This window comes from Hemiscyllium ocellatum, chromosome 12 (genome assembly GCF_020745735.1).
Source record: "Hemiscyllium ocellatum isolate sHemOce1 chromosome 12, sHemOce1.pat.X.cur, whole genome shotgun sequence".
Lineage (NCBI taxonomy): Eukaryota > Metazoa > Chordata > Chondrichthyes > Orectolobiformes > Hemiscylliidae > Hemiscyllium > Hemiscyllium ocellatum.
This window is the reverse complement of record NC_083412.1, coordinates 98,669,541-98,686,153: the sequence shown is the minus strand read 5'-3', so window position 1 is coordinate 98,686,153 and position 16,613 is coordinate 98,669,541. Positions and strand designations below refer to the sequence as shown.

At 42.0% G+C, this 16,613-nt stretch overlaps 1 protein-coding gene across 3 annotated transcripts in view; it reads left to right on the top strand.

Annotated features, from left to right (window-relative positions):
• gbe1b (glucan (1,4-alpha-), branching enzyme 1b) overlaps positions 1-16,613 on the top strand; it is a 601,271-nt gene that overhangs the window by 303,020 nt on the left and 281,638 nt on the right. For all 3 annotated transcript variants that reach the window (XM_060833872.1, XM_060833871.1, XM_060833870.1), the window contains exon 5: positions 16,269-16,404. In XM_060833872.1, coding sequence (XP_060689855.1) covers positions 16,269-16,404 — 136 coding nt within the window. The remainder of the gene's footprint in view (positions 1-16,268; positions 16,405-16,613) is intronic.

Sequence of the window (16,613 nt, the reverse complement as noted above, 5' to 3'; positions counted from 1 at the left end):
AATTTCTAACCCTCACAGATCGAAATTGATTTTGGAAGCCAAACTTTGATATATGGACCAACTCAGAAGTATCAGCTGTTTCAGCTGCTAATCTTGCTGTTTTAACTCTCTGCTCTTCCACATGAGTTGATACACACTACTTCAGGAAGTGAATTTTTGAACTCCTCCAACGAGGAGGAGGAGTCTCTCTAAGAGCATCATAGGTTTGCTCTATTTTAATGCCCTTATCCTCCTATCAAAGTTACTTTGTTTGATCCTTTCAAACTGTGTAGGTTTGACCTGGGTCCCTCCTTAGATTCATGAAATGTTTGTTGGCCTCTGGCACAAGCACGTACGTACTTAAGATGGCTTTCTTCACCTCCTCATATGCCCCAGCTATTTCCTCTGATAGCGATGCAAATACCTCACTAGCTCTACCTGCAAGTTTTGTTTGGCTCAACAAAACCCACATGGTCATTAGCCCACTGCATTTGTTTAGCCACCTTTTCAAATAAGATGAAAAAGGCTTCCTTATTCTTCTCATCAAATGTAGACAATGCTTGAATATATTTAAACAGTTTCTCACCAGGCTTTTGGCTTCCCTTCCTCACAGAGCTTACCGCCAGCCCTCCTCTCCATCCTTTAAGCTGAATTTCCTGTCTAAATGCCAATTTCTGAAGTTCAAACTCCCTCTCTATCCTCCTTTCCTCTCTATTTCACTACTCCTTTTTCTCCCTCTCTCTGTTCTGCTAAAATGATTCATTCTTTCTCTTTCCTCTGTTTTTAATCGTAATTCAAAGCATTTAATTTCTGCTGCCCTTTCCTTGACTTCTGCTTCTAACTCACGCTGCTTCATTTTTGTTTGAACTTTAGCCAGCTCCAAAGATTCTAATGGCATTACCAACAAATTGAAATGCTGAGTTCTTGCTGTCATGATCTATCCCTTTCTCATGGAAGGCGTCAGCTGCAACTCCAGCTTGCCTGCCAATTCCAGCAGCTTTTCCTTGTTCACCTTTTGTAAAGACCCCAAAGTCACTTCTTCCACTCCCAGATAACTCTGGATGACTGAAAGAGCCATTGTTATCTCGAGCACTCTTCAAATCAACCAAATTCAACACCTGGAACAAAAGCACCTACCACTCGCTGCCTTTGAGTCGAACAATCCTAATCCCAATTTGGATCGACAGAATAAATCCCGGACAAGCCCCCAATCTGTTATGGACCGAGTCAGAACCCCTAAAAACATTTCATGAAAGTAGCCTGGATCCTAACTTTGCTAGTTGTTTTAAGCAGGTGTAAAGTAGATATTCCAAGAGGGATACAGCTGGCCCAACCACATAGTTTCAAACAAAACAGAATTTATTTGCAAGATTACTGAACGTAACACAAACAAAAGAGAACAGAATGTAGAATAACTTAACCTTTCTGAAAACCTTATAGGTTATCCCAACCTAATGATGACGATCCAAATTCCTGCAACAATTCTCATAAACACCCCTTGGCAAAAAAGTAAAATCAAACGAAGTGCCTTACAAGAGAGATATCAGTGGAGCATCTTCTTCCATGCAGCTGTCACTTTGAGCAGCAGCCTCAAATGGACAGACTGCTTGCTCTGAACAGCCAGACTGCTAAAACCGAAACCTAATCAAACCGAAGCAGAGAAAAACTGAGCTGGGAGGACTGGCTACACTCCTTTCACTAGACAAGTGTTTTTTTTTAACTTAAAAGCTTCTTCAGGTAGATCAAGTTTGACATTTCGGAACCTGTGCCTTATAAAATACTTCTTCTGAAAAAAGGCAAGGACAACACAACCTTGTTAAAGGAGCAGCATCAGCATACTCCTGTTGACTTCACCTGCAGGAAGTGCAGCCAGCTCCAGCTCCTCACAGACCGCATTAGGGAACTGGAGCTGGAGTTGGATGAACTGAGGATTATTCGAGAGGCTGAGAGGGTGATAGATAGAAGCTGCAGGGACAAAGTTACACCAGAGAACCGAGGTAGCTGGGTAACAGTTAGAGGTGGGAAGGGGAGGAAGCAGGCAGTGCAGGGATCCCCTGCGGTCGTTCCCCTCAACAATAAGTATACCACTTTGGATACTGTTGGGGGGAATGGCCTAGCAGGGGTAAGCTGCAGTGACCGGGTCTCTGGCACGAGGTCCGGCTCTGAGGCCCAGAAGGGAAAGGGGGAAGAGGACGAGAGCGCTAGTTATAGGAGACTCTATAGTTAGAGAGACAGACAGGTCGTTCTGTGGACATGGGCCAGACTCTCGGATAGTTTGTTGCCTCCCGGGTGCCAGTGTCTGAGACGTCTCGGACCGTGTCTTCAGAATCCTTAAGGGAGAGGGTGTGCAGCCAGAAGTCATGGTGCACATTGGCACCAACGACATAGGTAAGAAGAGGGGTGGGGAGGTCATTCAGGAGCTCAGGGAGTTAGGCTGGAAGCTAAAAGCTAGGACGGACAGAGTCGTCATCTCTGGGGTGTTGCCGGTGCCATGTGACAGTGAGGCAAGGAATAGGGAGAGTGTGCAGTTGAACACGTGGCTGCAAGGATGGTGTAGGAGGGAGGGCTTCAGGTATTTGGACAATTGGACTGCATTCTGGGGAAGGTGGGACCTATACAAGCAGGACGGGTTGCACCTGGACCAGAAGGGCACCAATATCCTGGGAGGTAGGTTTGCTAGCACTCTTCAGGGGAGGGAGTTTAAACTAATTTGGCAGGGGGATGGGATCCGGATTTGTAGTCCAGCAAGTAGGTTAGCTGTTTTTCAGGATGCCCAAGAGTGTAGGGAGGCTGTGGAGAAGGTAGCACTGACAGGGAATACTTGCGGACACAGAGATGGTTCAAGTGTTTATACTTCAATGCAAGGAGTATCAGAAATAAGGTGGGTGAACTTAAGGTGTGGATCGGCACTTGGGACTACGATGTTGTGGCCATCACGGAAACGTGGATAGAAGAGGGACAGGAATGGTTGTTAGAGGTTCCTTGTTAGAGATGTTTCAGTAAGATTAGGGAGGGTGGTAAAAAAGGAGGGGGTGTGGCGTTGCTAATTAGAAATGGTATAACGGCTGCAGAAAGGAAGTTTGAGGGGGATCTGCCTTTGGAGGTGGTATGGGCTGAAGTCAGAAATAGGAAAGGTGCAGTCACCTTGTTGGGTGTTTACTATAGGCCCCCCAATAGCAGCAGAGATGTGGAGAAACAGATTGGGAAACAGATTTTGGAAAGGTGCAGAAGCCACAGGGTAGTAGTCATGGGCGATTTCAATTTCCTAAATACTGATTGGAAGCTCTTTAGATCAAGTAGATTGGACGGGGTGGTGTTTGTGCAGTGTTTCTAACTCAGTATGTAGATTGTCCGACCAGAGGGGAGGCCATATTGGATTTGGTACTTGGTTATGAACTGGGACAAGTGATGGGCTTGTTAGTGGGTGATCATTTTGGTGATGGTAACCACAATTCTGTGACTTTCACCTTGGTTATGGAGAGAGATAGGTGCGAGCAACAGGGTAGGTTTTACAATTGGGGGAAGGGTAAATACGATGCTGCAAGACAGGATCTGAGGAGCATAAATTGGGAGCATAGGCTGTCAGGGAAGGATGTCGTTGAAATGTGGAACTTTTTCAAGGAACAGATACGACGTGTCCTTGATATGTTTGTACCTGTCAGGCAGAAACGAGATGGTCGTGTGAGGGAACCTTGGTTGACGAGGAAGGTTGAATGTCTTGTAAGGAGGAAGAAGGAGGCTTACATAAGGTTGAGGAAACAAGGTCCAGACAGAGCATTGGAGGGATACAAGATAGCCAGGTGGGAGCTGAAGAAAGGGATTAAGAGAGCTAAGAGAGGACATGAAAACTCTTTGGCAGGTAGGATCAAAGATAACCCCAAGGCCTTTTATGCGTATTTGAGAAACATGAGAATGACGAGAATGAGGGTAGGTTCGATCAAGGACCGTAGTGGGAGACTGTGTATTGAGTCGGAAGAGATAGGAGAGGTCTTGAATGAGTACTTTTCTTCAGTATTTACAAATTAGAGGGACCGTATTGTTGAAGAGGAGAGTATGAAACGGACTGGTAAACTAGAGGAGATACTTGTTAGGAAGGAAGATGTGTTGGGCATTTTGAAAAACTTGAGGATAGACAAGTCCCCCCGGGCCTGATGGGATATATCCTAGGATTATGTGGGAAGCAAGAGAGGAAATTGCAGAGCCATTGGCAATGATCTTTTTGTCTTCACTGTCAATGGGAGTGGTGCCAGGGGACTGGAGAGTGGCGAATGTTGTGCCCCTGTTCAAAAAAGGAAATAGGGATAACCCCAGGAATTACAGGCCAGTTAGTCTTACTTCAATGATGGGCAAAGTAATGGAAAGGGTACTGAGGGATAGGATTTATGAGTATCTGGAAAGACGCTGCTTGATTAGGGACAGCCAGCACGGATTTGTGAGGGGTAGGTCTTGCTTTACAGGTCTTATTGAATTCTTTGTGGAGGTGACCAAGCATGTGGATGAGGGTAGAGCAGTGGATGTAGTGTACATGGATTTTAGTAAGGCATTTGATAAGGTTCCCCATGGTAGGCTTATGCGGAAAGTCAGGAGGCATGGGATAGTGGGAAGTTTGACCAGTTGGATAGAGAACTGGCTAACTGGTCGAAGTCAGAGAGTGGTGGTAGATGGTAAATATTCAGCCTGGAGCCCAGTTACAAGTGGAGTTCCACAGGGATCAGGTTTGGGTCCTGTGCTGTTTGTAATTTTTATTAATGACTTGGAAGAGGGAGTTGGAGGGTGGGTCAGTAAATTTGCAGATGCTACGAAGATTAGTGGAGTTGTGGATAGCGAGGAGGGCTGTTGTCGGCTGCAAACCGACTTAGATATGATGCAGAGCTGGGCTGAGGAGTGGCAGATGGAGTTCAACCCTGTCAATGTGAGGTTGTCCATTTTGGAAGGACAAATAAGAATGTGGAATACAGGGTTAACGGTAGGGTTCTTAGGTGGAGGAACAGAGGGATCTTGGGGTCTATGTACATAGATCTTTGAAAGTTGCCACTCAGGTGGATAGAGCTTGTAAGAAGGCCTATGGTGTATTAGCGTTCATTAGCAGAGGGATTAAATTCAAGAGTTGAGAGGTGATGTTGCAGCTGTATAGGACCTTTGTAAGGCCACATTTGGAGTAATGTGTGCAGTTCTGGTTGCTTCATTTTAGGAAAGGTGTGGAAGCTTTGGAGAAGGTGCAGAGGAGACTTACCAGGATGTTGCCTGGAATGGAGAATGGGTCGAACGAGGATAGGTTGAGAGTGCTCGGCCTTTTCTCATTGGAATGGCGAAGGATGAGGGGTGACTTGATAGAGGTTTATAAGATGATCGGGGAATAGATAAAGGAGACAGTCAGAGACTTTTTCCCCGGGTACAACAGAGTGTTACAAGGCGACATAAATTTAAGGTAGAGGGGGGATGTCAGGGGTAGGTTCTTTACCCAGAGAGTGGTGGGGAGCATGGAATGTGCTGCCTGTGGGAGTGGCAGTTTCAGAATCATTGGTGACCTTTAAGCAGCAATTGGATAGGTACAAGGATAGGTGCTTAAGCTAGGACAAATATTCGACACAACATCGTGGGCCGAAGGGCCTGTTCTGTGCTGTATTGTTCTATGTTCTATCATACTACCCTGATACCACATGGGGAGGCATTACATGCCTGCAGCACATCTCATTTGGGATAGTGCCAAAAGCTTAGACCATGTGAGCTACTTCTTCCCTTCCCTAAAGGGTCCATCTTGGCTGCAAGGACATTTCCAAGGCTGACCCTTTATCAGTAGCAGGTGTAAGTGTGCCAGGATGGAGCTCCGGTTGCATGTGATTTTTCTATAATAATTCATCATTCCACGAAAAGACCTAAGCTCCGACATAGACATCGGAGCTGGGGCACCTTTGAGCACCCTCACTCTGACTTCCAAAGGTTGTCACCTGGTTTTCTTGACTGTGTAGCCCAAGTAGGTCACTTGGGGTGCCTGGAATACACATTTTCCTTTCTAAAGTATACACCCACCTTGGAGGCAACATTTAAGCAGTAAACCAAGTTCTCTAAATGCTCTTTGTTGGTCTCCATGGGGCATGTCATCTGGATAAATGGCGACCTGCAGTTGACCTTGTAAAATGTTCTTCATCATCCATTGGAAAAGGCACATGTTGATGATACCCCAAATAGCATTCTTGCGTATTGGTAGAATCCTTTATTGGTATTAATTTTTGCAGGTACACATAGCTCATGTCCATCATCACAAAGGACTGCTTTCCCCACTGCAACGCCCCGACCCCCCGCCAGTTGTGCATAAGTAAACATATGTGCGAAAGATTGGGTATTTATGCAGCTGCGAAAAACGATTTATCATTTCTTTGAAATCCCCACAACAAGTTGACCTGTCAGGTTTCGTAATCCGTATGACCGGTACTGCCCATTCCACAAACTGTACCGATCTGGTGATTCCTTTGCTTTCCAACCCTCTGGTTTTTGCCTCTATTTTTGCCTGTAAGGTAAATGGCATTGGACACGCCTTGCAAAATTGTGGAATTGCTTTTTGGTCAACCTGAAAAGTGGCCTTGGCCTCTTTGATAGTCTCTAGACCTTCCTGAAAAGCCTCTGGGTATTTAGTCATGACTTCACTCAGGCAGCCATTTTCTAATTGAAAAATGTTGAGCCAATAAAGTTGAATCCTTCTCAACCAATTTCACCCCATCAAGCTTGGGCCTGAGCCTTTTACTCCAATCAGGGGTAACTGAACCTGCTCATAAGAGACCAGAACCAAAGTTGTGCCCAATTCAGATGTGGTTGTACTCTTGTGTTGAGTTTGCTTACTGGTAGCAGCTACAATGGCTTGCTGACCCAGATCCTTGAAAACATTTTTAACTGCTTGGCCGAGTTAAGTAGTGTTCTCTGAGCTCACCTGGCAAGGATGTCCACTTGTGTTGGAATACCCTGTAACTCATCTGCTGCACTTGCCACATTTTCTAATGATAAAGCTAGTTATAGTACCTGTTTGATGTCCAGTTGGACTTCAACTCGAAGGTGCTTATTCATGGTCACAGCATTAATCACACTTACCCAATGGTGTCTCAGCATCTCACTTAGGATTAAACTGAAGACACATGCTTCTGCCAGTTGCCTTAACCTCGGCAAAAATCCTGACACGGATTCCCCTGGTTCTGGAATTGCTGAGTAAAAGCGAGAATGTCTCAATTAGAGGAGGCTTGGTGTTGTAATAGTCCTTAGCTAAATCCGTCAACTTAAAAAGGTTTTAGAGTCTGCCTTAGGGAACATTAGGCTCCTAATAACTGAAAAAACTGTGGGGCCACAGGTGTCAGAAGAATTACTCATTTCTGTTTGTCTGTCCCAGTGTCATTTGGGAAAGAAAATAGCACATTCTTTCCACATACTGAGCCCAGTCTTTGGAAGAATCAAACAAGTCAATCTTCCCAAATATCAGCATGATACCAGAAATGCTTACCCCCCACCTCAAAGATGACAGTTGCAAGAGAATCTCTTCAGAGGAGTGTTTTTCTCTTGTCACAACTGAAATAACTCCATGAAGGCTGGTATCCCATCACCAAGTCATCCTTTATTTACATGTGGATTGAACATGAAACTGACCGGCTAGCTCAGAAACGGCTTCTAGAGTAAACAAAACCCCTGACACATCTTTTTATCTGTCAGCCAGGGCTCCCTGATTGGACCAGGTTAATAGCCTGATCAGGGAACTCCTATTCTATGAGGGCCACCTGATTGACATTGTTACAATCACTATACTTCCCCCTTCCCCCCTCAATCTGTGGTATTGTACTGGGTCAGACAATGTCAAAAATCACATGACACCAGGCTATCGTCCAACTTGTTTATTTGAAATCACAAGTTTTTGGATCCTCGCTCCTCCTTGAGGTGCTAATGAGAGAGGGATACATAGACACAGAATTTATAAGTCAAAGATCAAAGGGTCATACAACTGATGCAAAAAAATTGAACAAATGATGACGGAGCAGCGCGCAGAAAGCATGTGATTTCCAATAAACAAACATTGGACTATCACCCGGTGTCGTGTAACTCCAGACTTTGTCCATCCCAGTCCAACACCAGCAGCTCTGAATGAATTCATGCCACCATGTGGGCATCACTGGCAAGACTTGTATTTATTGTTCAACTTTAATTTTCCTTGCAAAGATGGTGGAGAGTTACTACAGTTTACGTATGTAGATGCACTCTCAGTGCTGTTCGGAAGGGAGCTCCAGAGCCAGTGACAGTCAAGGGATGGTGATGTAGTGCCAAGTCAGGATGGTGTGTGACTTGGAAGGAAAGCTGGATGGTGTTCCCACCCACCTGCTGCCTTTGTTCCTCAATGCAAAACTGTCATGGTGTAATTACAACTTCCTACGTTCGAAGGTGGTGAGGCGTTTATATTGGGAGTAGGATGTAATTACATTCGGCAACTTTGTGATCACTGTTTCTATCCATAGGGTTGGTAAAAGAATTTAGAAGAAACAGTGACAGGTTTTTGAGACAGAAAATCTTTGCTGCATGTGTATAATGTCTTCTAGATATTCTTATATTCTTTATTTCTTCATAGATGCCACCAACACAGTTAAATACAAATGACGCAATTTGCCAAAATTTCTTATAATTGCCAAGGTGTAGAAATAAATCAGTTGTCGGCAGAATTCAGCCTTTGAAGAAGTTTGAAAATTGAAATGCATTAAAAATTAAAACTCGAGAATCTCTTTCTTTCCCTTGAAAGAAACCAATTGAATACTGCTTTTGTTATAACTACAGTTCCTCTCCTCCTTATATTAAATATGGTCTCCTGAGGCCACTCGTATGAAAGGGTCTTTCTTTGCCATGTAGCCTGTGTACTTGTGCTCTCGTTTTAATGCGACTCCTGTGGTTTAAGAGCACTTCAAAAATATTAATGGTTATTAAAAATCTAAAGTGTACCCAGTTCTCCTTGAGCTATGAGTACAGATTTTCTTGCTGGATTTAGTCACAACTCCTTGTTGACAATAGTGGTTTTCAACCAACTGTTGTCTTCTGTAATTAGGCTGCCTTTCTAAAGTAATTCATGTTCACTCTCCTTATTTTGTGAGAGGGAAGACATGACTTACATCTAAAAAGGAATTGAAACATCACCGTTGGTCTTTGTCTGTTATAACAGCGCTGTGTTTTTGTTGAAAATGAATTAAATCTACAAAGCTGCATTTAATTTTTTTTTGTTGTGTGTGGTTGATATATAGGAAAAGTAAAGTTAGGGTAATGAGATTCTTTGTAAACTGGCAGATGAGGTAAGAATTGAATATATAAGGGAATGTTTGGTGTAAGGAATAGCACACAATGCCTGTTCAGCGGGAACTGGAATCCAGCCTCGATTGAAATCAAAGTCATCTGTGTCTGGGTATAAGGGTTTCTAATGTGTAATAACTATTGTTTATCTCAGTCCAGTTCATTGCATAAAACTTCCTTTATTTGTAAGAAAATGTGTACATTTATCTAATTTCTTTGATAGAGTTGGCAAGTCCCTCATTTAAAATGTATTTTTGAAATGTTCTCAGGTATTGTAATTTCAAAACGCATACAAATTTGCGTACAAGATCCCACAAACAGCACTCTGCTAATAAGCAGGAAATCCTTTTTTTCAAAAATGTTGCTCAAGCCATAAATATTGACCATGGTACCAGGGAGAACTTGCTTGATTTTATTTGAATATTGTTTTGTGGTCTTTTACATCCACCAGAGAGAGCAGATGGAGACTCTGTTTAATATCTTTCTGAAAAGTCACAATTCCAACATTTGTATCTTGTGCTGCAGTACAGTTTTCAACAATGCAGCACTCCCTTAGTACATGTGGCAGCCTGGATTTTTACTCAATTCTCAGTGGGATTTGAACCCAGAACCTTCCGACTGAGATAACAGTCGTACCAACTGAACCAATGCTGTCAGTTTGGGGCAAGAATTGACAAACTCGGCAAGAGATAACAGGTTTGGGAAATGAATGTTAAAATTTATTCTGAAAGTGAAATTAAAGCACCTCCACACAGCAGTGCAGCAGGAAATTTGCTCTCCATGAGATGACATTTTGTATGAACTGCCGCTTGTTGGTAAAGTAATAAATGGGAAGAATTATTTGGATCTATATTTTCCAGCATTAAATGAATGAAAACATTAAAATCAGAGTGTTCTGTATATTCATAAGTGAGTATGTATTTTTATTCCATAAATCTTGTGTACTTGATTGATCTACTTCAATGTTTTGGGAGTTTATTTTGCTCTTTCTTTTTCAACAGACAGGTTGCTGCATTCCCTACCTTGGATGCGCATTGATGATTTATTTCCAGACTACTCCCGGACTGTAGCTTAACCAGATTGCTCCTGCCTTATTAATTTGTTCTGTCTTTCCAGTCTGTTCTTAGCTTGAGTTTGACACCTCAATACAAAGCAAGACTGAACTGTGAGGGGATTTGGAATCGAGTAGTACAACACAGGATGCCATTGAACACATTATGCCAGCTCTTTGAAAGAGCTATCCATTTAGTCCCAATCCTCTTCTCTTTCCACATAGCCCTGTAATTTATTCCTTTTAAGTATTTATTTAGTTCCCTTTTGAGTATTACAACCAAATCTGCTTCTACCATCCCTTCAGGCAGTGAATTTCAGATCATCATAATTTACTACAATTTTTAAAAAGTTATTCCGTTGCTTCTGATTCTTTTTCCAATCAGCTTTAATCTGTGTACTCTGGTTTTATGAACTAATTTATCCATGAGATGTGAATGCGATTGGCTTGTACAGTATTTATTGCCTGGAATACCTGCTGACCCCAACGATCCAGTTATGAATTCAGGTTGCGCATTTTGTCTCTGATTTTGTGTAAATATGTGTAAGCAGTATAAAGCTAACGTTTAAAAGTTTTTTAAAAAGTTATACTGTAAGCCTCCTTATCTCCTAAAGATAGAGCTAAGAAGAGCCAGGAGGAGACATGAGAAGTTGGTGGTGGATAGGATCAAGGAAAACCCTAAAACTTTCTACAAGCATATTAGGAATAATATGTCCAGTCAGGGCAGGCAGGGACAAAGCAGAGAACAAGGAATGACTGATGAATGAAACTGCATTTAGTTCAATGCAAGGGGCCTAACAGGGCATAGTTAGGAACATGGGACTGGGATATCATAGCAATTTACCAGAAACATGGCTCAGGGATGGGCAGGACTGGCAGCTTAATGTTCCAGGATACAAATGCTATAGGAAGCTTAGAAAGGGAGGCAAGAGAGGAGAGGGAGTGATGTTTCTGATAAGGGATAGCATTACAGCTGTACTGGGGGAGAAAATTCCCTGAAATACATCCAGGGAAGTTATTTGTGTAGAACTGAGAAAGGGATGATCACCTTATTGTGATTATATTATAGACCCCCTAATAGTCAGAGGGAAATTGAGAAACTAATTTGTAAGTAGATCTCAGCTATCTGTAAGAATAATAAGATGGTTATGGTAGGGGATTTTAACTTTCCAAACATAGACAGGGGCTGCCATAGTGTTAAGGGGTTAGATGGAAAGAAATCTGTTAAGTGTATACAAGAAAATTTTCTGATTCAGTATGTGGATGTGCCTACTGGAGAAGGTGCAAAGGTTGACCTAATCTTGGGAAATAAGGCAGGGCAGGTGACTGAGGTATCAGTGTGGGTGCATTTAGGGGCCAGCGACCATAGTTTTAAAACAGTGATGGAAGAAGATAGACCAGATCTAAAGTTGGAGAAGTTTTAAGTTGGAGAAAGGCCAATTTTGATGGTATTAGGCAAGAACTTTCAAAAGCTGATTGAGGGCAGATGTTTGCAGATAAAGGGACGGCTAGAAAATGGGAAGCCTTCAGAAATGAGATAACAAGAGTCCAGAGACAATATATTCCTGTTAGGGTGAAAGGTAAGGTTGGTAGGTATAGGGAATGCTGGATGTCTAAAGAAATTGAGGGTTTGGTTCAGAAAAAGAAGAATCACATGTCAGGTATAGACAGGATAGATCAAGTGAATCCACCACTTCCTCTGGCAGCTCATTCCATACATGTACCACCCTCTGCGTGAAAATGTTGCCCCTAAGGTGTCCCTCATATTTTTCCCCTCTCATCCTAAACCTGTGCTGTCACGTTCTGGACTCCCCCACCCCAGGGAAAAGACTTTGTCTATTTAGCCTTTGCATGCCTCTCATGAATTTATCAACTTCGATAAGGCCATCCCTCAGCCTCCGACATTCCAGGGAAATAAGCCCTAGCCTATTCAGCCTCTCACTGTCGCTCAAATCCTCCAACCCTGGCAGCATCCTTGTAAATCTTTTCTGAACCCTTTCAAGTTTCACAACATCTTTCCGATAGGAAGGAGACCAGAATTGCACGCAATATTCCAACAGTGGCCTAACTACCTTGATTAATTGTTATCATTTAATCAACTGCAACATGACCTCCCAACTCATACTCCGACCAATAAAGGAAAGCATACCAAATGCTACCTTCAGTATCCTATCTTCCTGCGACTCTACTTTCAAGGAGCTATGAACCTGCACTCCAAGGTCTCTTTGATCAGCAACACTCTCTAGGACCTTACCGTTAAGTGTACGTCCTACTCTGATTTGCTTTTCCAAAATGCAGCATTTATCTAAAACTTCATCTGCCAATCCTCAGCCCATTGGCCCATCTGATCAAGATGCTGTTGTAATCTGGGGTAACCTTCTTTGCTGTCCACTTCACCTGCAATTTTGGTGTCATCTGCAAACTTACTAACGTTACCTCCTATGTTCACATCCAAATCATTTATATAAATGACGAAAAGTAGTGGACCCAGCACCGATCCTTGTGGCACACCGCTGATTACAGGCCTCCAGTCTGAAAAACAACCCTCCACCACCACCTCTGTCTTCTATCTTTGAGCCAGTTCAGTATCCAAATGGCTAGTTCTCCCTGTATTCCATGAGATTTCATGAGATGAGAACAAAAACAAAGCAGCCACGAAATGTCTAACAAAATGAACAAAGAAAGATTTTTAAAAAAGTCACTCCTTTAGCCCACCAAGACTGCATTTTTCTAAACCAAATATCTTTTGCCTCTCCACTATCCATATCCCTCGCTTCCCTGCCTATTCAGATATTTGTCAAGATGTCTCTTTAATGGTGCTGTTATATTTTGCTCCAGCACTACATGTGGCAGTAATTTCCAGGTACTTACCATCCTTTATGGAAAATTAAACCACTTCTTACGTTGCCTTTAAACTTACCCCTTTAAACTATGTCTCCCGTAGTTGACATTTCTACCCTGGGAAAAAACTCTGACTATCTATTCCGTCCATACTTCTCATAATATTGTAAAATTCTCTCAGGTCACCCCTCATTCTTCGATGTTCTTAAAGTTTGTGATTTGAAAAATATTATTTTGTGGCCTTGTACCTCTGGTATTTCATCCAAGCCACTTCACCCTATGGTACTTGGCCAGGAAACAGTGGGTGCTGTTGATGTTTGCGTTTAGGTTCAGTGGTACTGTACACAGCAATCATCCCTAAACTATCACATTAATGTCAGAGCACAAAAACACAGAACCTCTGACAGCCTGAGTCCCACCCCAGGCTTCTGTCCGTCTGCAGCCCTGTAGGTAATATTTTTAAATCATCTTAAGAAGAAAAAAATACTCCAGACCAGGCAGCCAATGCGGAGATTGAATTCAGTAAATCGATGCAGTGGGAGAATAAAATATTTTTCTCCAGAACTAATTTATCACTGCATTATTGAAATGAAAATCCAGCGTAAATTACAATGGGAGAGAAAGGAGAACTGATTGCAGGTTGAACCATGATGTCAGTGCAGCACAGTCTCTGAGGAGAATATCTTATGATTTTATTTGCTGTTTATGCCACCCCAACTTTGGTTGAGATACAGAATTTGAGAATTGCTGTTTTTAGAGGTTCAGCATCTTTCGAAGCAAATACATTTCCAGAGCAGGCTGTAAGGCTGCTCACTGAAGGGAAGAAACTGCTCACTCTAACTATCAATTTCCTGGTACATATGGGATACTGTAGGACTGCTAACTTTATACGGTTGTTTGAAAAGGGCAGGAACCTGAGTTAGTGCAAGCCAGTCAGCTTCACTTTGTTGATCGAATTATTGAGAAAAATTGAGGAATGATATAACTATCATTTGGAGAGAACAATTAATCAAGGCAGTCAGAAGTGAATTGTCAAGAGATACTTGTGTTATGTAGTTGACATGTAGTTTAGCAAGGCTTTTGACACTGTCCCACATGCAGACTGTTAAGAAAAGAAAGACCATATGGAATCAGGGAAATGTGACATGTTGGAGCCAAAATCAGCTTAAGGCACGAAGTGGAGCTTGATGGATGCTTTGCAAGGATGGTGACAGATGACATAAAATCTGGCAGAATTGTAGACTGAGGAGGACAGTTTGGAACTCCAAAAGGGTATTGACAGTTTGGTGGAGTGGGCAACTAGGTGGCAAATGAGTTTCCATGCAGAGAAGTGTGAGGTGATGCATTTTGATCAGAAGAACTGCGAAAGACTATTTCAAATCAGGGTTACAATTGCAGGGGAGGGGCCTGAGAGAAGACTTGATAGAAGTTTTCAGAATCATAAGCAGGGTGGATAGAGTGGACAAGGAGAAACTGTTTTCGCTCTAAAATGCACAAGAAGAGGAAAGATTGGATGGTTCTGCAGTTTTGTTCTTGGGAACAGAGGATGCTGAGGGGAGATTTAATGGAGTGTCTAAAATTGATGGCCCTGATAGTGAGTAGAAATGATCCAGTTTTATTATCAGAATGTCTATTAACCAGGGATGCAGAATTAAAGTAATAGGGAGAAAGATTTTTAAAATTTCATTCATGGGATGTGAATGTTCCACTCTGGATCCTGAATTTATTTCCCCTCCCTAATTGTCCATGAGAAGATGGTGGTGGGCTATCTTCCAGAACCATTGCAGTCCTTGTGTTATAGCTATTAGGGCAGATTGTTCCCAGATTTGGTACACGTGACAATAAATTCAATTCATTCATTTACCCAGTAATGGTGATGATAGGTGAGTTGAGAAGTTTTTATTTTGGTGGTAGATTCTGGAATTTGCTGTTTGAAAGAGCAAAAATCCTGATCCAATTTTTGTTAAAATTGAATATACACTTGATTTGCTATAAATTACAAGGCCAAATGGACCAATAACTGGAAGGTAGAATAAGATTAGTTTGATAGATATGTTATGGCTAGCAAAGGCACAATGAGTTGAATAGTTTCCTTCTGTGCTATAAATTTTCAACAGCGAGTTTTGAGACGATTTGTAGCTGAGGTTGAGGGTCTGGATGTAGGTTTGCATGCTGACCTGGAAGGATCATTTTCAGTGACAAAACATCTGAAAATGAACCTTTCAGCTCAGCAAGCAAACCTACATCCAAAATTTTCAGCACTTAGAATGAAACCAGATTTAAAGGACTAAAAAGCCTCTTTTGCAATCTTCCTATCGCTTAGATCCTCACTAACGTCTCATATGGAATTGGAATTAATGCGAAAGCTGAGAATTATTTTCTAGTGTTTGCTAAACTTTTACCTTGTATTTTACGCAATCCTTATCTAATAATGAAGCCATGGAGCACACCTTTCTTTAACATTTGTTACGATCCCAAAGAGGCCAGTAAATGTTTTTTTAAGAAAAACTTTGTTATGTGAAAGAATGGCACAGCAAAAATTCATATTTAAAACTTTCACTGGAACAAACAAACAAACATTAAGCTTCTAAAAATTAATTGTTGGCAACTTAGACGTTAAGCTATCGGACTTTCCGCTTTTAATTTTGAGACAATTGAATCATTATTTTACATGTCTATTTTATACTGTCCCTGATTTAGAAATTCAACTTTTCTGGATCTCTTTAAAAGTCCCAAGGGTTTATTTTTTTCTTTTTCAAGTAGTCTTTACCCAAGAACTGTCTTCCATGATAAGGGTCTTTTCTAATATTTCTCCCTTTAGTGTGAGCAAAGCAAAACTTGAGTACAGATTATGCGGGTGCTTTCAGTGTATCCTAAATTTATGAAATAGCCTGAAAATATAGCAACCGTATATAGCCTCAGCTTATTCTTCTTTCCAGAATATATCACATCACAATTCATGGCATGCTGTGTTTTGAACATTGCTCAGTGTGGAGGCAGAGCAGGTGGTTAAGCTCCCCTCTGCTTGAATGGTTTACAAGACTGAGCTGTTGGTAATGTTACTGAAAAGTAAACTGGTTTAATTTATTTGCAGCGCAAGTATCCTCATCCTCCGAGACCAAACAGTGTACGAATCTATGAAGCACATGTTGGAATTGCATCGCCTGAGGGGAAAATTGCCTCTTATAAGAACTTCACACACAATATGCTGGGCAGAATTAAGAAGCTAGGTAAGCTATTGCAAAATGGTTGATTGCTGTGCCATGAACTAGTACTGAATTCAAAAAAGTACTGATAATATTTGAGAATTGATTAGGCCAGAGTGTGATTTCTATGTTTTTTGGAATACACAGGAGTTAACCGGATTCGCTATTTGTTCACTGATATGGTGATGCCATGGCGTATCAATGGGGACATGATTTTGAATCCTACTGTTTTA